The 19,523-nt window shown below is 36.7% G+C and overlaps 1 protein-coding gene across 6 annotated transcripts in view; it reads right to left on the bottom strand.

The window, feature by feature from the left end:
- Positions 1-19,523, bottom strand: part of CACNA2D3 (calcium voltage-gated channel auxiliary subunit alpha2delta 3) — a 468,808-nt gene that overhangs the window by 101,425 nt on the left and 347,860 nt on the right. For all 6 annotated transcript variants that reach the window (XR_014696338.1, XR_014696339.1, XM_084530631.1 and 3 more), the window contains exons 18-20: positions 7,604-7,687; positions 1,152-1,223; positions 860-921 (exon numbers count right to left, since the gene is read on the bottom strand). Coding sequence is in view for 4 of the 6 variants with exons in the window: in XM_084530631.1 (XP_084386757.1) it covers positions 860-921; positions 1,152-1,223; positions 7,604-7,687 (218 nt within the window). In the remaining 2 variants the exon portion in view is untranslated. The remainder of the gene's footprint in view (positions 1-859; positions 922-1,151; positions 1,224-7,603; positions 7,688-19,523) is intronic.

The raw sequence follows: 19,523 nt of genomic DNA, 5'->3' as shown, positions 1-19,523 counted from the left end.
ACAAAAATTACACTGAGTTTTACCACCCATGTGTGGATTTTAACAAGAATAAACACATGCATCAGAGATGAGAGAAATGTGCCTGTATTTTCTCTATGTAAAAATAAAGCTCAAGTTTTGTGAAGAGGTTCCATTGAAGAAAATTTCAGTTGAGTATTACAACAACCTTATGCTTTAAGCATAAGGTACAGTTAATATAATTTTATTAATGGATTATTTCTAACTCAAATATAAGCATTTGTAAATGCTTATATTTGTAAATATATAAATATATTTATATAATAATATAATATATTTTGTATATTTATATAATAATATAATATATTTTGTAAAAAGACTTCTTGTCTTTTTTGGTTTTGCTAAAATGCATGCCAAAATAACATGGCTGACTTGCTCAGTTTCAGCTACACAAATACACTCTAGGTAGTTCAGAGAAAGAAAATATCCAAACCTCAAATTGGAAATGAAATACTATCTCATTTTACATTACATTTTGTTGTGGAAAAAATCAAAATGGGGCTCAATATGTAATTACTTAAATGGATTATAGTATTTATAGCTCTCTAAGTACTTGCAAAAGCCTTTCATTCAATGTAAACCTCAACTGAATATTTTTTTTAATGAAATGTAAGCCATGACAAACATGGCAAATTTGTCTGTGTGAGCTTGCACAAACTTTCCATCCCTGGAAAAGTTGAAAGTAATGCTGGTAAACTTCTTTTCCTAGCTATTTTCAGCATTGTCCAGGGATATTTTATTGTCACTTTTTGCTGATAAGTTTTTAATGAGTTCACAAGTTCTGTACAAATGCAAGTCCAATGAGTCTGATGAAATGGCAATTTATTACGGTCAGCTCTACCTGAACGGAGTACCCTTGATGTCTGTATAATAGTAGTCATTTGTCATCACCAATACCCGTTTCTAGATTCAGAACAAGAAAGTCAGAAGGGGAGGGGGAAAACAGTTAGTTTGCTATAAGAAATGTACAAAAGATTGTGTTTAGTCAGTGATAAAAATTATAAGCAACGTATACATTCAGTGAGTGAAAAAATATACCACAGTGAATCATATTTATGGTAATCAATCTTAAGACTTGTAAAAAAAAGAAAAGAAACTGCTTGCTTTTTACTCAGTTGGAAAAGTATTTATACCCCTTTGTCCACTGTCTTTTTGACTTCCATGGAGAACTTCCCTGTTTTCCGATTCACCATTGCATTTCGGAGCTGAAATGAAGAAAATGTGTGTCAAATCCTTTATCTGCATTTTCTGTAATTCTTTGAGCTTCTTGTTACATTCATTTGGCATAAGTAGTACTGTCTCTTCAGTTTTCATAGTTCTGCTGCATACTGAACAAACCCCTTAAAGATTTCATGATAGTCTGTAAAGGCCAAGACTCCTGCCACAAAACTTTAGGAAAGTTGCTGAGGTATATAAAGCAGGAGCTCTCAGCATCCTTCATAGCAAAATAACTCTTCATGTAGTAATCTGAATCTTATGTGGGAAAGACAGTGTAACTGACAACCCAACTGTTATACAGTTTCTACATAGGAAGGTTAAAGACTGGGTTCCCATCTGGATTTGGTGTCTCAAGTTAGACCAGGGCTCATTTTTTAAATACATCACAATCTTACATACAGTAACAAAGCAAAAAAGAGAAAACCCCATTTACGTCACAATTCATTCTGCTTCAGCTTGATCCTCTAACATTGGGCTGCATCCCAAACTACCCCAAGAAACTACATCCTAACTGCATCAAAAATTAGAACCAGCAAAAGCATGACAGGCCATTTGATCGGTAACCTGTTACAATGGGAACACACAGCTACAGTGCTCTGTGATTCACTCTGGTGGTCCACTGGTGTCTGGGCACCCTTTGCAAGCACTGAGTTTTATCTCTGTAACAGGAGCCCTAAGGCAGTCACAGCTCTAAGAATTGGCCTGGACCTGTCCTTCTCAAAGAAGTACAAAAGAATTTTTAACACCCCCTCCAAATTATGTTTCATTACTATATAAACCAACCAACCAACCAACCAACCAAACAAACAAACAAACAAAAAACACTTTTAAAGAGAGGAAACTGAAAGCTGCTAGGGAAAATAGAAAATAAATTTTAAAAGGTTTATACACAGGGATTTACCTCCCACTCTTCAGGTTAAATCTGTTTCTTTATGGATTGCCAGAAATGGTGCAGTCCCCTGTGATTCTGAAAAAACTCCTTCCTAAACTGAGGCCTGAAAGGCTTATCCCTGGGCCCTTCAGTAACTTTATCTCAGCTTCTGCATGAGTTGAAGGCTCCCAGATCTGTGCTGCAAATCCCCTAGACATCAACTGTAAAACGCCATTCCTTAGCACACCTGTTTGCTCCCTAAGAAAGCAGAACCTTCCTCCAAAAGGATGCCAGCTGGCACAGCCTCTCCTTTAGGGGAACATGCCATGATTGCCCTACACCGTGAGGTGCACTAGCAAGGAGCACAGTCTACCCTGCCACAGCTGGTCTGAACACGGGGGCTCTGGGCTGAAATTGAGATATGACAAGACCCGTTTTCTCAGAAATCCTCAGTGTTAGTATTTTGAATTTGTCCATCGATTATTTCAGGACTTTAGGGGAGAAATGAGAAAGTCACTGCTAAGCAGTTATACCATCAAGATATGGAAGTATTCTATTTAAATTCAGTTAGATTTAGGTGTGGTAGAAGCAACTTCTTTTGCTTGTATTTTTAATTAATGGCCCAGTACAGAAAGTTTAAGTTGGTTGTTTCAGGATATCTTCAATTACAAAGTGAAATTACTGTATTTGTCCGTCTTCTTGTGGTTAGAAGCATCTATAAATCTTTCACAACAGTAATTATCATTACAATAGAAACCCTCCAGTACTGCTAATTAATTCATACTCCCTCCTCAGGGATATTGAAAATGTAGAAAAATGTAAATGAAACAAGCATTTTTGTCTCTCTTCTATTGCTTATCAATCCAAACAGAACTTATTCTTAAGAACAGATTTCTTGAAGAATAAGTATCTCCTTTTCTTCTGAACCTCATGCCAGACTTAGCAATTCCATCAGATTTTAATAAAAATTTGTGAAGACAGTCATATCAATGCACACTGTAGGCTTTTTGAAGCAAAAAAAGAGTATGAAGCAAAAAGAGCATGCCCAAAATTGCCAGTGAAATATCTGGTTTTATTTTCATGACAAAGTTGAACATGGCTGACCTATCAAAAATTGCAAACTTTGCAGCTCTTTAAATTTAATTCTGGGGCATCTACATTTGAATTAACAACCTTACTCTTCTGTCAGGGAGTGTAAGAGGATAATTTTTAACTGGAGGCATGTATAAAATAAAGCATATATTTTACTTTTTTTTTTTTTTTTTTTTTTTTTTTTAACAATACATAATAGGCATTTCTGGAAATGTTTTCCCATTTTAAGTTTTGTGGTTTTGGACTTGCGGAGCTGGTCTTAATTAACCATCTACTTTCTAACATTTACAGAACAGTTCCATTTATCTTTAACATGGTTTTCATTTTTCTCCTACTGGTGCCTGTAGTTGTCTGAGACCCATTCCTCCCACAAGCCTCAGGCAAGTCATAGATTTACTAAAAGGGCCTCCAAACTCTCAGTAGTGTTTAAGATCAAGTCTGCATGTGGGATTTAGAGTTTTACTTTTTTTTTCTTTCTTTCTTTCTTTTTTTTTTTTTGTTTTTTGCTTGCTGCGATTACATTTCTTGGCTTTGTAATCTGGTTTCTCAGCTCTTCTGCAGTTTCATCTTCCTTCTCAAATGCGTAAAATAAGTACTATCTTCAAGCCTCAAAATAGTCATTCATGGTCTTTAAAAAAAAAAAAAAACAAAACAAAACAAAACAAAACTTTATTCAGCTAGAAATTATAGTAAAAGAATTTTAAGATGTGAGTTAATGAGAAAAAGGTTTCTATCCAAATTGAAACTTCTTGTCCTTCAGTAATGCATATTTCCAAACTTTACTGTAAGACACTTTTTCCCCTATTAAAAAAAAAAAAAAAAGCACTAAAATAACACTAAAGCTAGTGCTAAGCTTTCTATTCCTAATAAAATACAGTAGCAGCAACATGGAAGGTACTGTAACCTGGGAAATGAAGTGATTAATATATATCTGCACTAATTCTATTTCAAGGTGAAAAAAAATTCTAAGCTTAGTTCTGCCAGATTTTCCTTATTGAATCACTGGAGTAAAACTATTTCTTCACATCTTTAGAGTGATATGTATTGTTACTTTCAACTAAATGTTTTCCAATCAATTGCTAACAAGCCAGTTTCACTGCTATATGAGATCATTTTATATTCTTGGAAAATTTTGTAACCATTAAATTAACATGGTAAAAAGTGAGAAACTATCTTCAGCTTCCACATAAGTGTTTCATGGGAGAAGAATATACCAGTAGCAATGTAATTTACTAAAAGCAGCCCTATGAATACATTAATTCTTTCCCTCTACAGTTGAATAAACAATGCTTTACTACTAAACCTCAGAAAAAATCAAGAACATCAACTCCAAAGCCTTAGGTGAAACAGAGCCACTTGTAACTCTCAAGTCAATATTTCACAACATATAAAGTCTCCAAAACAATTTTTACCATTTTCACACAAAATTAACAGTATCAGGGAAGTGCCTATTTAAACGATTAACAAAAATAACACAAGCTTTTTGGACACTTATTTGGATCCTCACATCAGAAAAGTTGCATAAAAAGACAGATTTCAGTACAGTAACGTACAAAACCTCCTTCAAGTTCCAATCCCCTTCTAGATCTAATGCTAATAAGATTAGCAACTCTTTAGTGCCAAAAATCCTTTCTTTCAAAGACCCTTCTCTTTTTTTTTTTTTTTCTGCTTTTAGTATTTCTGACTATATGCCTCTTTGAAGGTCTTATTAACTTGGTATAAATATCCAACTTTTATAATACTTCACAAACAGGAAGAACTTGTAATGATACCAGGCTCACTTTTAAAAATACCTGAAAAAATATGATTTAATGTCAGTTTTTTTCCCTTATTTCAATATTTAAATGTCCAAACATATATGGCATTCTTAAATTATGACAACCTTCTGAACATTAATAACTTTTTCTACAATATTCAACATGTTGATTTTTCATAAAACTGTGGGTTGCTAACCATCAAACAGCAAATGAGTATGCTATTACCAAACCTACCTACTGGGGGGATTATTTATCAGAGAATATGTGCTTATTCAGATATACATTAATGAATTACAAACATTTACATGAATTATGACACATTTGTACTACATATCAGTATTGAAAATTGTGTTTATTATTGCTCCAAAGCTGTAATAGCACATCTATTTTCTGTTATGTATTAAGTATTTCTCAAACTTATTGTATGATTTGCAGGTAGGGTTTTTTTTGTTTTTTTTTTTTACTATTACAGAGTGGGCAGTGGATTTGGATCTTTTCTACTAATGCAACACTCAATTTAGTTTGTTTGTAATGCAGATTAACATTTTTCATATTCAAAATATGAAATAATTGGGCAGACTTTGTTTCTGTTATAATTAAGAAATACGAACATTTTTTAATTTTATTTTTTAAATGAGTAGGAAAGAGATAAATATTGTGTATGTATCTTCATCAAAATGTGAAATAAAACTTTTTGCAACTTCTGGATTGGAAAAACTCAAATTTTGCTAAAATTTTCAAAACATCACACAGACCTTAGGGTTCTCAAGGAAAATACTTAGGATCTGATGAATTTGGATTTTTTGCTTTCATGTATATTCAGATAGAACACAATCACAAATAAAATCTAATTTTCAATGACAAAGAAATGGTTCAATGTCGCATTAAGCAAACTACTGAATTTCTATTAATAGATGATTAAATATGAGTGATTGAAACTGTAAAAATTAAGCAGATAAAGTATTGAAAGAAATAAAAGGGAATAAAAAAGAAAAACAAGAAGAAAAATTAATGAAGGTTTAAAAGCTGTATTTAACTACAACAATAACATTTGAGAGAAGAACATTTAAAAGGTCATTTTAAGAGGAACTGATTGTGTAATATACCATCAAAGATAAGAGAAAAGATAAGCTATAAAGTCAACCTGATTGCCAAGATTATTTGGATCCTCACATCAGAGAAGCTGCATAAAAAGACAGATTTCAGTACAGTAACATACAAAACTTCCTTCAAGTTCCAATCCCCTTCTAGATCTAATGCTAATAAGATTAGCAACTCTTTAGTGCCAGGCTACAGAACATGGCAAATCTACTGAGGAAGTCCTAAGTAATGTGTACATAGAAAAACATGCAAAAATAGAGAAGAAATACTCCAACACAAAAGTTTAAACGAGGAGGTAAGATGGTCTCCTAGGAGACGACAGGGACAATCTATCACCTGTTAAAACAGCCATTACTAAAAACATAAATGAGCTGTTTCACTATTCACAAAGGGAGCGGGAAGAGGGAGGAAAGGTAGATAATTTTTTCAATGGAGAAAGAAGATATAGACATGTCAGAACAGGGATCAAGAAATTAGTACATCTGAAGACTGACAAAACTCCAGGGGCAGTTGTATGTGATCCATCCCAGATTTAGGAAGGACCTGACAAAGTAAATATGGGAATGTTCAGTGGGTATATTCAAAACCTCTCTGGAAAAGCAGAGGTATGGGGGACTCAGTATCGCTATTTGAGAAGGGAGCTAGAAAACATCTATGAAAAATATAGACATGCAGTCGACACTTTGGCAGTAGGGAATTTATGGGAAAAACTAAATTACAGGACAGAAAGGGGAACACCTGGAAAGTTACGATTTAATTAAGGACAGTGAGCATGGATTCACACCAAACAAATCATGCCTAACAAATCAGATTTATTGAGGAAGTAACAGAAAGACCAAGCAAAGGTTAAGCCATGGACATAAGGAAAGCTTTTGATACAGTACTGTAGCAAAGGCTAAGCCTGCAAGGTAAGGATACGAGTGAACCACAGAGTAGATGGAGCACTGAAAAATGAGTTTACCAGAACAGACAATGTGCATAACACCTGAAAGACATAGAATGAATGCTTCTGCAGCTACCCATATGACTAAAATTAGGAGTTTGGAATGAATCTTTGGTATTTGCATTATGAACAAAGGTCAAAGAATCTAATTTGTTTATTTATCTGATTTTGTACATTAAGGAAAACAACTCTAATTATTTCCATTAAGGAAAGAGAGATCTCATGAAGAGTTGTAAAACACCTTCTTTCATTTCTGAGTTTCAGCAGTTGCCTGGACCAGCCCAACAGAGATATTCTATTAATTTCTCTAGTGCTCTTAGCTACCCAGTAAAAATACACAATGAGATGCATGGAGCACACAAGCTGGGTGATGAGTTTTACCTGATAGTCTGTATTAGCAGTGTATGTACATGCACATCTAAGTGAGAACCAATATGAAAAAAAGGAAGGTTATAAAATTCTGAACAAACTAAAATGGGCTACGGGTTTTTCCCTTCCTGGGACCAGTCAATTGGCCACTCCAATGACTGCTTGAACAGTTCCATGTACAGTTGTGGGATGCAACAGTGACTTTTGAAAGGGTTTTTAAAACACATCACTTACCACATCATCTCTGTCTTCCCACTCAACCTCAGAAAGATCCACACTGCTATAGTTGGGCTTTCTTCGTTTCTTCCCTTCTTCATACTGGCATTAAAAAAAAAAAAAAAAAAAAAAAAGAGTGAGTGAAATATTTAACATATTGTTTTGCTTCCGCATCTTGTATCAGAAGACTTTTTTAAATTTGCTGGACTTATGCTGATTGTATGCTATATGCTATAATACTATAAATAACAGTAGATAGCTTAATTCACGTAAGATGAACCATATTGCTACACATTGTCTGTGAAGTAAAAAAAAAAAAAAAAAAAAAAAACACAACAACAACAAAAAAACACAAACAAAAAACTTCATACATGATTATTTGCATGATCTCTTGCCATATTACAAAGCTGATCTTGAAAGACACACTGAGAAGTCAAACTCAGGAGTTGTACCTTTTTCTTTTCATATGGAACCTACATGAGACCTTCCTCTTGTAGTTTATGTTAAATGTCTCAAACTAGCTCTTTCAGCTGTACAGGAAGTTATATTTACTATAATCTTATCAAGAAAATGTTTACATGGTTCTTTTTAAACAAGATAAAATGCAAGTCTTGAGAAGTGTGGTGTTAACATTTGCTGATACCGTATTTTATCTACAACTTCATGGGAAAAAAAGTAATATACTAATAATTATAATTCATAGTTTTTTATCACTAGTCACTGTTACCCTGTAAATCTCACATTTTAAATAAACATTCTAGTGACAAATTGATTTGACACTAGGGAGTTTATAATGTAGGAAATTCTGCCCTCTGCTGAACATTCAAGATCAGAGTCTACTAGAGTAAGAACAAAAGCCCTTATCTGTGAAAGAAAAAGTATTTAGGAAAGTCTGTGAATAAACACCTTAATCTAAATGTTTAAGAAAAATTATGAGAGTCTATTTGAAATGCATAAATAAGGAAGAAGATCTGTGAAAAAAAATGACCTTTTATCTTTTATTACTCAAATAGAATCACAGAATCACAGAATTTCTAGGTTGGAAAAGACCTCAAGATCATCGAGACCAACCTCTGACCTAACACTAACAGTCCCCACTAAACCATATCCCTAAGCTCTACATCTAAACGTCTTTTGAAGACTTCCAGGGATGGTGACTCCACCACTTCCCTGGGCAAAATAAAGGCGGAGGATAACACCACCACTAGTCCTTATGTGGTATGACAAGAAACACTAGGAATTGTGAGAATTCCCCCAAATCCTGCATCTTCCCAGCTTCTGTGACTCTCCAACAACAGAATGATAGAAAGGCAGTAAGGCAGTATATATCGTTGATTCTCCTGTGCGGGACAAACTGCCATAAACCAAAGTTGTCAGTGCTCAATTCAGCCCATTCATCACTGGGGCCAGTGCAGCAGGGATTTTCAGTCCTATTCTGTAGATCACAGAGAGACCTGAGAGGCCAAAGAGACAACTTGCTCTCTGAGCATTTGAAAGGTTATTCCATCCTGACTTTTTCCAATTAAATGATTCTCAAGTGAATCCCACAGCTGACTTTGTAGGGTCACAGTATGTAAAAACAAGCATGACAAACTCTTCTTTAAGAACAGCAATATTTCTCAGATTTGATTTTTGCTCAAAAAAATGGATACTTCAGTTATTTCTACAGATTACTCTCTGGGGAATCTATGTGGGATAAAATTCTGAATTATCATTTATTCTTTTGAGTAACAAAAAACTCTTAGCAACTCTGCTGCTGTAACTGTTAGACTAAGTTCTCACAATTCACGTGGATGTAATCGAAGAGTAATTTCATGCAGTCTTCCTGCCCCCATGCTAGAGGTTAGTGTTCTCATAACACCTAGTGTACTTCTGGGCTGATGCTATTCAACAGATGGGTAAAGAGACAAAGAATTACTCATTTCAGCACATGCTCATATACCAGATCGTGAATTCAAGCAGCTCAGTGCTCAGATTACTTCTTGCTACATGACTTAGCTCTGATAGCCGACGAGATAACAAAACCCAAGTACAGAAACACAAAACTTTGAAGCTACCATAGTTAAATCTCACAAGAATAAAAAATGAGAGGATAATGTCTGGTACATTAGCAGGGCTTGATTTCTGTATCTTTCTATGTTTTGTAAACCTCTCATTGTGGTTGCAGCTATACCTGTATTACCTTTAATGTCTACAAGGAGTAACTATGCCTACTCTCTGGGGTTGTACCTATTAATCAAGTAAAGATTCGGTCTGATTTATTCCTACTTGTCTAGAAATGGTAGCAGTCAAACTCTGAAATGTTGAGAGCTGAACAATGTTACATAGAAGTTAACTGGGAACATTTGAGTAGAACAAACGTAGAACAAAAGTAGAACTCTGGAGAGCAGCCCCGCAGAGAGGGTTGTGGTTGACAGCAAGTTGAATATGAGCCAGCAGTGTGCCCTGGCAGCCAGGAGGGCCAACCGTATCCTGGGGTGCATCAAGCACAGCATCGCTAGTCCGTCGAGGGAGGTGATTGTCCCGCTCTGCTCTGCGCTGGTCTGTCCTCACCTCGAGTACTGTGTGCAGCTCTGGGCACCACGGTACAAGAAGGACATTAAACTGTTGGAGAGTGTCCAGAGGAGGGCGACAAAGATGGTGAACACTGGAACAGGCTCCCCAGGGACATAGTCTCTGCACCAAGCCTGTCTGAATTTAAGAAGTGATTGGACTGTGCACTTAGTCACATGGTCTAAACTTCTGGGCAGACCTGTGTGGTGCCAGGAGTTGGACTTGATGACCCTTACGGGTCCCTTCCAACTCGGGATATTCTGTGATTCTATGAGTCTAACAAACGTGAAATAACTCCTGTCCTGGTTCCAATGTTTAATTGCATCCTTACTCACAGATGCTGAACAGCTTCTGGGATGTGCTGCATTCTCAGACACATATGCAAAACCTTACTTATGACAATGGGAGTTGATGTTGTGTGTCTGACAGCAGAAGTGGGCTTCAAATGTACAGCAAATAATTTGCATCATATTGATTATGTTAATTTTTAATTATTTATTTTAATCATATAGATTCCATACCTTGCATGCAAAGAACAAAAACAAAATCCAAAAGAAACTAAATAAAGAGCTGGACAAAACAAAGTTCTGCAGCGAAGACAGAATAAGAATTATCTCCATGTCAGAGAAGCAGAAAGAAAGCCAAAATCCCAGTGCTTAAGCAAGGGGTAGATTCCATAAACACTCAAACTGAAAGTGCAGATCTTAAATGACATTTAGAACAGGAAGTAACAAAGTACTGAGAAGCCTAACCCCTCATTCAGTTATTAGACTTTGGGGGACTAGTGTTGAGTTGCCTACACAAGACGTCAATATGTGAAGAATGTTCATGATATAGTTTGGGAAAGGATGCAGAGAAAACATAAAAAATACTTCCATGAGGGAGATTTTGTTCTGATAAAAAAATAAAAAATAAATTATTCATATATGTGGGTAACTTTACTTACACGTGTTCTTCATGAAGATTATTACATTATTCCCTGCAGTGAATTTACATATCCTTATGTCACTGGGGCCTAAAATATAACCGAGTCCTTCATATTACTGTTCAACAGGCCATTCTTTATTTTTGTTCTAGTTTTATTACTATTCTAATTTCTCGGTAAAAGTTATTCATGGATATGGAAGCAATCCACCAGCTTTTAAAAATGGCATTCATCTATGCCATTTTCTATGGTAGCATACTGAATCTAGCTTCGCTTTTATCTCTGTCTGAGACTCCTGGTTGTAGTATGAAATACTGATTGAAGGCTGAAGCCAATCCCATTTGCAAGATTACTATAAAGCACTGAAACAAATCAGTATAGGACCCATTGGGAAAGACAGAAACTAGGAATTCTACCAAATTGCACTGATTTAAGTGCATGAGGAAAAGAACTAGATTTAAACTGTGTGCTGTTAATCTACTTTGGCCAATATAAAATGTGTAGTGATATTATATAGTAGATAAACCCTAGAAAAGATAAAAAAGAGAGAGAGAGAGAGAAAGAGAGAAAGAAAGACACTGAAATTTTTTAAATACCTGAACTACGAATAAAGAATCTTTTAGTCTGCTCAGAATTTAATGTCAGCTTCAATATTCTTTTGTTTGTGGAAAGAACAGGGGAAATAATTTTATTTGGTAATCCGAATGAGCTTTATCTTCCTCAGTATCTTTTATTTGAGGCTTGGCCAAACTGTTATAGGACTGGATGATTCAAACAATGTGTGACGTGTACTGCTTAAAGACTGAATCACATTTTTACACCACCCCCTATACAACCATTTACATGTGCCATTATTAAACTTTTCACTTTGATATTCTTTTTTTTTTTCTTTCTTTTTTAACATGAACAGTCTCAAACCATCTGCACTGAATATGATCTGCCACGTGTTTATAAGTCAGAGCGTAGCAATCTGATCATGGAAGGAGCAAACTACATCTTAACAGCTGCAAGCCTTGGGTCTAAGGTGATAGTAATTTCTCAGATGTGGTCCATCTGGATAATGGAGAGGTAGGAGAGAGTAAGTTGCTCTGATAGTGTCAGAGCAACTTTGAATTGTTTGGAAGTGTCAATAGACAGTGAACTTGCTTAGCCACATTTGTGGAATCATCTGTGAGAAAATATGATAGCAATAAAGTATATAACAAACAACCACCAAAAGCTGAAGAGGTAAAATAATTTCAAGGGAAAAACCTCCTCCATCCCAAACTACTATCCAGTGTACAAAAGTAGGAAATCAGGAACTACAAGAAAGAAAGAAAGAAAGAAAGAAAGAAAGAAAGAAAGAAAGAAAGAAAGAAAGAAAGAAAGAAAATCGCTCCTATTTTAAAATGCAGCATTAGTTGATTAAGTTTCATCATTATGGATTAGTACTTCAAAATTAGGATAATATATTAATTTAAATAGAACTTCAGAATTATCCCCACCTTTTTTTTAGAGAGACGAATAAATGCAAATATGCTTTGCTGAGCTTGCATATATAACTAATTTTAATTAATAAACAGCACACAGAAAGGAAGGAAAAGGGGTACTTCTTTCCTACTTCTCAGGTAGGTTTTTATTAATTCCAAATGACAAATTCCTGCAAATATGGATTAAGTCTTTCAGCATTGTTCCATTAACACAATAATGCTTGCCCTAAAATGCTTTGAGTTTAAATACTATGGAGCAAAGCAAGATATAGGGGAAGGACATGAGAAGAAAAGGGAAGAGATTGCTTCAATAGACTGATTATTATTTTGAGATTAAAAAAATGTGAAAAATTCCCTTCAGTGCTTCACCTGTTTATATAACATCACTGATAGCAAATGAGTTTCCATTCACTACATAGCTCCAAAACATTTGGCCAGGGGATACATGTGAAGCTGCATCCTACCTCAATGTAAATCACTACTGCTCAGCTTTTAAGCTCTTTATTTCATTCAAATTGTTTTCCTACCCCCACGATCCTGATTCATCTCTTGTGATAATTTTATTTCATGATTTGCATCTATTCTATGGTTTCAGATGGTCTTTTACTGGTCTGCACTTAATCTTAAATTTGGGGAACATTCATTGATGTCCAGTCAAAAACAAAGTTGCGTGCTGTACAAAGTTCCTTATTTTAATATACATACACACACACACACATGTATATAAAGTAACATTTTGATTTTCTTAGGAAAAAAAAAGAACAACTCCTTCCAAAGAGAGACTTTCATGATAAGCCTATTATTTAAGACATTAATCCAGAAGTTCCTAGGTTATGGTTGGCAGTGAAAACCAGTTATTTTGGACTGATTTTTCATGCCAGATGGCAGTGCAAAACTGCCACACTATAAAATTTCCAGCAGTACTGTAGATAAAAGCTGACAACAGGAGCTATGTCATTTGCTACAGAGAAGAAAACATGCAATTCTAAGTTTCCAGGCAGAGAAGTAGGAACAAGCAGATGTACCACGTACACAGAAGAACCTTCTAGCAATGTAAATAAATAAATAATATAAATCTCATGCCACGCATATTTAAATTGCTGTCTCCTTACAATTATAACACATGCTTATGTTACAAATACTGCATTTATGTTTAAATCAATGAAACAACATGGAAATATGTAACGGGAGGTAAAAAACAAAGCAACAGAAAATAGCTTTAAGTCACACAACTACAGACTGGAAAAAGGGCGTGTTGGTTGAACTCATGTTTTCAGGTGGATTGCAGTTGACCAGCAATGTAACATGTACGTGGTTTACGCTGCTGAAAAAAACAACTGTTCTATTTACGATTTTATTTGCATTCTCAGGACCTTATCATTTGGGATTATGTAAAACTGGCAGCTGCTTATAATTATTTGGGGTTTGAGTAGACATAATTAAAAACATCTGCCTTTATCTTAATACTACCAGACTTAAACCCATGAGCTTGGTTATACCTAACTTCAAAGCTGAAAGCAAAGAATAAAAGAAAGCTCTGCATATTGCTAACAAATTTTCAGTGATTCATTTAGATGTACAACCAGTTATTCAACAGCCTTCAAACCTTTAATTATCTTTTAAATATATGTAATTTTGCACTTTAATTAGATAGCAATTTAATGTTCTCACAGGGATTCAGATGCACTGTCTTTTTTAAATGTAAACTCCAATAGGAATAATCATTGGCATTCAAGTGATTGAATTCTTCAGTTAAATGAACATGAGGCATTTACACTGTTCAAATCATTCAAATATTCTGCTGTCAGCTACAGCTGTAGAGTTTTATGGAGTCGCTGCATAAAGCAAGGGTAAGTGTAGGTTATCTTACGTTCCAGGCGGGACTCCCCAGAGAGAAATGAGATTTGCTGCTTATGAAAGGCTAACACTGCTTAAGTGGGGCATTAATGTTTCCCCTGAGACTCAGATTTCTCTGTTTTTCTATATTAGGAGAAACAAATTTTCCCAGAATTTAAAGCTACAAAAGACTTAATACTGGTCTAGCAATCTTTAAATATACCGCATCTTTCAGCTAAATGCAGTATCTCATGACAGGCAACAAGTTTAAAATGGTAAATTACTCAGGCAACTAAACTGCCAATGTATTTAATCGAACGTATTACAATATATATACAGGCTCTGATTTCTATGTATAACATTCCCAATTAAGATTGCTCAAATTAAATAAAGATGTGCACCATTTAAAAAAAAAGGAATTTGTCAATTGAACTGGTTTACAGTGATAAAAAGAGTATTCACATACAGCCATTCGAAAAATCACCACAATTATTATCCTTCCAGAGTTTATACCGAGAGTATGAACAGATGCCTCAGTTTCCTCAGAGAGATAAAAGATTTTGATTTAAACTCCAAAATATAAAATCCTTAGTCATCACGAATGTTATTATACTAATAGATGGATACTATAATCTGTAATCTGTAACACATTCCTAACACATTATTTTTATCAAAATAAAATAGAATCAAAGACACAATTCGATTTCATAACAGATGCATTTGTTTTAAATGCATATTTTCTTTAATTCAGGAACCTGATCTTCTTGGACAGAAACTTAGAACATTCTATCCTAAATGAACATCGTAATTACTGAAAACAAAACCCTTCTTTATTCCCTGCACAAAAACACAAATTCTGCTGCCAGCTATGAATCAATAAGCCACAGACTTCACAAGATTTACTAGCAATCTTGCTAGATTCAAAGAAAACGACATGAATATTATGACAGAGAGGCAATGGTGCAAACCCCTAAAAATAGTTAAGATTCACCAATATGTCAATATGTGACTATTGCAGGCACTGCTCATTCACGGGCATTCTTGAATTTCTCTCTAATCCTACTACTTTCTTCAGAAGGCAGTTTTCCTCTGGCACCTATATTTAAGACTACACAGTGACAGCTACAGTAAGGACCAGTCAGTCACAACTAATACAGTGGGTGTTTTTAAGCAAACGTAAAAAGTACACAGGCTCTTTTTATTACCCTTCTTTTACTTTCAGTGTGCCCATTTCACTGACAATCCGTAACGTCATCATGATATATGTTTTGCATCCTAACAGTTAATGGAGTACCACCTAGCATACTGCAAGTGCTAACAGAACACTGAAGATTAACCAGTAAAATCTGATATAAAGTAGCAAGAAAAACTTTGCCCTCATGCACATTTCAAGCATGTGTAGTCGCTGCTTTGAAAGTCTCAAAATTCATTTTGAATTCCCAAATAATTCACTTTTTTTTCATATCTATGGTTTTATATCGAATATGAGATTCAACACAGTAGCATAAAATTTAAAATAGTGTCATATAAAATAAAAAACACTGCTCTCTGTAAAAAATACGGGATTTTAACCAAAAAGCAGCATACGGGATAATTCCAATACAGAACTATGGATGTTTCTTGAAATATCTCTGCCAACAGCTATAGTTTCTTGAATTATCATCAGTGTATTTGTGACAAGGAATGCAGACTAAAAAAGGCATAACGTATAAAAACAATTAAAAATAATAATAACAACAACAAAAATCTGAAATCCACCGGGAGGGGGGGGAAGGCTGCTCGCGGCACTTTCCCGAGGAACCTCCGGCCCCTCGCCGCTGCCCCGCCGGGTGGTCCTGGGGCGCCACCTCATGGCGGCTGCCGCGCAGCGCAGCGAGGCCGCCGCCGCGCCCCGCCGTCGCCTCCCCCCCTCCCCCCTCCCGCCCGCCCGCCCCCCGCCGCCGCCGCCGCCGCCCCGCCCCCCGGGCTAGGGCCGGGGCCGGGCCTGTCTGCGTGCAGCTCCCAGCCCGGTGCCGACAGCGGCTGGGGACGGCGCGGAGAGAGGGATGTTGGCAGCCCGGCGGGATGGCGTGGGCCGAAGTGGGCCGGGAGCGGCACAAGGAGTACGAAAGGAGTTTCCGTGCAAGGGAAGCATGTGGACAATTTACACGCAATCAGATAATTGAAGAAGGAATTTCCAAGGGATTCCTTAGCGCCTGGTTGTCAAGGGTTATTAAGTTGTTTGTCAAGACTCATCCCTCTAGTAATGGCTTTGTGAGGAGAATGCATCTGGAAGTTCTTCAGGGTCCACCACGGCACCAGCTACTCATGGAAGCTACTCTCCTGCACTGCCTTGGAAATCTTCAGTCACTATCCTACACCTCAACAAGTACCTCACGCCTGGAAAGCACTTTCCTCCTCATCTTCTGATATGTGGTTAGTCCCATCAACTGCCCAAGCAACCACTCATCCTAACTGAAAGCCAACTTTATTATTTAAAAAAAAAAAAAAGATGAAATTGCCAAGAAAAACATGTTAAACCAAAACCAATAGGATAATCAGCGTAAGAAATGTTGCTAGCTTAATGATTAAATGTACTGATCAACATAAGATAAAAATCTGGTGCAACAGGAAACAGCCATCCCCAGCGAGCGTTTGCTATCCTGCGTGTCTGCTCAGTGTCCCAAAAGACAATTCCTAAAAAAGCAGCATGTCCACTTCAGGACTAACAGACATGGCTGCTGGGCCTAGCAGCTCAGGAGTCGAGTAGTGTGCTGGCTTTACAGCACCACAGCAAAGCACAACAGTGACATAAACCAGCTTGATCAAGTCCGTAATCAATGTATTTGAATGTCAAATCCAACCCACCAAAATGATTGTAAGCAATACATTTTGTGAGCTATCCAATTCCACTCCTACATGCCTATTTTACATACTTATTGTTACAAATTTAATGGAATGTTTTGCCACTAGTTACAATGGTATCAGGATTTGGGCCTGTAATATTAATCTAAGGGCCCAGGCCCGTAATCACTCTCAAAAACTCCACTGAAGTCAACAAAAGACTCCCATTATGCGCTACTGACAGAACCCAGAGGTAAAAATGACTCTTCCAAAAAATGAAATGAGCAGACCATGAATAAATCACCAGGAGTTCCCTACAGCTGACAGTTTATGGGCTACTGCCCAATGTTCTGATTTTAGAAAGAGAAACTGTTGTGTAAGGTAATGAAATAAGGCCCTACAAGATGTATACAGGGGCTAGTGATAGTAAAAGAAAACCATCTTTTGACTCATAAAACATGCCACCACAACAGAAATAAGGAAATCAGATAGCACCCTCTTTCTGTCTGAACTATCCACTTTTCCTGGATTTTATTTCCTTCTGTTTAATCAAATATCAATTCTATAAAGAATTGATACTATCATTTTTGGAACAATCCTTGAAGTAATTTGCCAGAAGAAAAAGAAACAGTGCAGCACATGCATGTTGTCAAATTCTTATAATGCAGATAGGGAACTTTCAAATATATATTCCAATGGCTTGCAAATGAATATAGGCCATTAGATGCACCTGAGATATCACAGGATTTAAAATATACATATAAATATAAATAAATAAGTAAATAAATAAATACATATATATGGGGGGATCAAGAACATGTCACAATTTTAGTATTATGAAAATTTGGGAATGATATTAAAAATACATGATACGTAATTTAGAATGGGATATACAAAATATACATGGATTTTCATATATACAGAGATAAGAAAAAACATTGAGGGTAGTGGCTGATCATGTACTAAACCAAATCAATCAAATTTTCCTTTGCAACAGCTGCAAAATTTTGAAGACAACCTCCCCCTACACTGGCATTACACAAACACACACACACACACACAAAGTTAATATAAAAATCTTACATAATAGCAAAACAACATTTATTTCATCATTTTAACCGCTGAGAATAATGAATAGGATTAGTCTAATGCATTTCAAATACCAAAGAATGCTAGCAGTGCATACAGAATGCCAGCACAGTCAAATCTAGTCAGTCTGCTCATAACTGTCTCGTTTAAGGAATTTTTAGGTTATCACAGAATTACAGCCTCATTTGAGGTACCTGTAGGGTGCAATAAGGTCACCCCTGAGCCTTCTTTTTTCCAGGCTGAATGATCCCAGCTCCCTCAGCCGCTCCTCACAAGCCTTGTTTTCCAGACCCCTCACCAACTTCGTTGCCCTTCTCTGGACTCGCTCGAGCACCTGCATGTCCTTCTTGTAGCGAGGGGCCCAAAACTGAACACAGTACTCAAGGTGCGGCCTCACCAGAGCCAAGTACAAGGGGACAATCACTTCCCTAGACCTGCTGGCCACACTGCTTCTTATGCAAGCCAGGATGCTGTTGGCCTTCTTGGCCACCTGAGCACACTGCTGGCTCATATTCAGCTGACTATCAACCAATACTCCCAGGTCCTTCTCCGCCAGGCAACTTTCCAACCACTCATCTCCCAGCCTGTAGCTCTGCTTGGGGTTATTGCGCCCCAGGTGCAGGACCTGGCACTTGGCCTTGTTGAACTTCATACAGTTGGCCTCAGCCCATCGGTGCAGCCTATCCAGATCCTCCCCTGCAGAACCTTCGAGCAGATCGACACACGCACCTAACTTGGTGTTATCTGCAAACTTACTGAGGGTAAGCACTCGATCCCGTCATCCAGATCATCAATAAAGATCTTAAGGAGAACTGGCCTCAATACTGATCCCTGGGGGACTCCACTAGTGACAGGCCTCCAACTGGATTTGCCTCCATCCACCACAAGTCTTTGGGCCCGGCTACAAAGCCAGTTTCTAACTCAACGCAGTGTACGCCAGTCCAAGCCAAGAGCAGACAGTTTGTCTATAATACAGCTGGATGTGAGCTAAAAGTAAAATTGCACAAATAGTCACTTGACATGGATGGGGTAACAAGGCAGTGAAGATGTGCAGAAGAGACCTGATGGTGCACTAAAATTCTGTGTATATAATCCAGGTGCTCTAAGGAGGTTATTACAGCCTCTATTGCTGCCTCTTCTTTGCTACAGTTGCCAAAGAGAGCTCAGTGGCCAACCTCAGTCAGAGCAGTGAAGAACATGGGAAAAAAGGATAGATAAGAGGTCAGAAAGATAAAAAGAATGT

Source organism: Aythya ferina (assembly GCF_964211825.1).
Source record: "Aythya ferina genome assembly, chromosome: 10".
Lineage (NCBI taxonomy): Eukaryota > Metazoa > Chordata > Aves > Anseriformes > Anatidae > Aythya > Aythya ferina.
The sequence above is the reverse complement of the archived record's forward strand: the minus strand, read 5'-3'. Positions and strand labels throughout refer to the sequence as shown.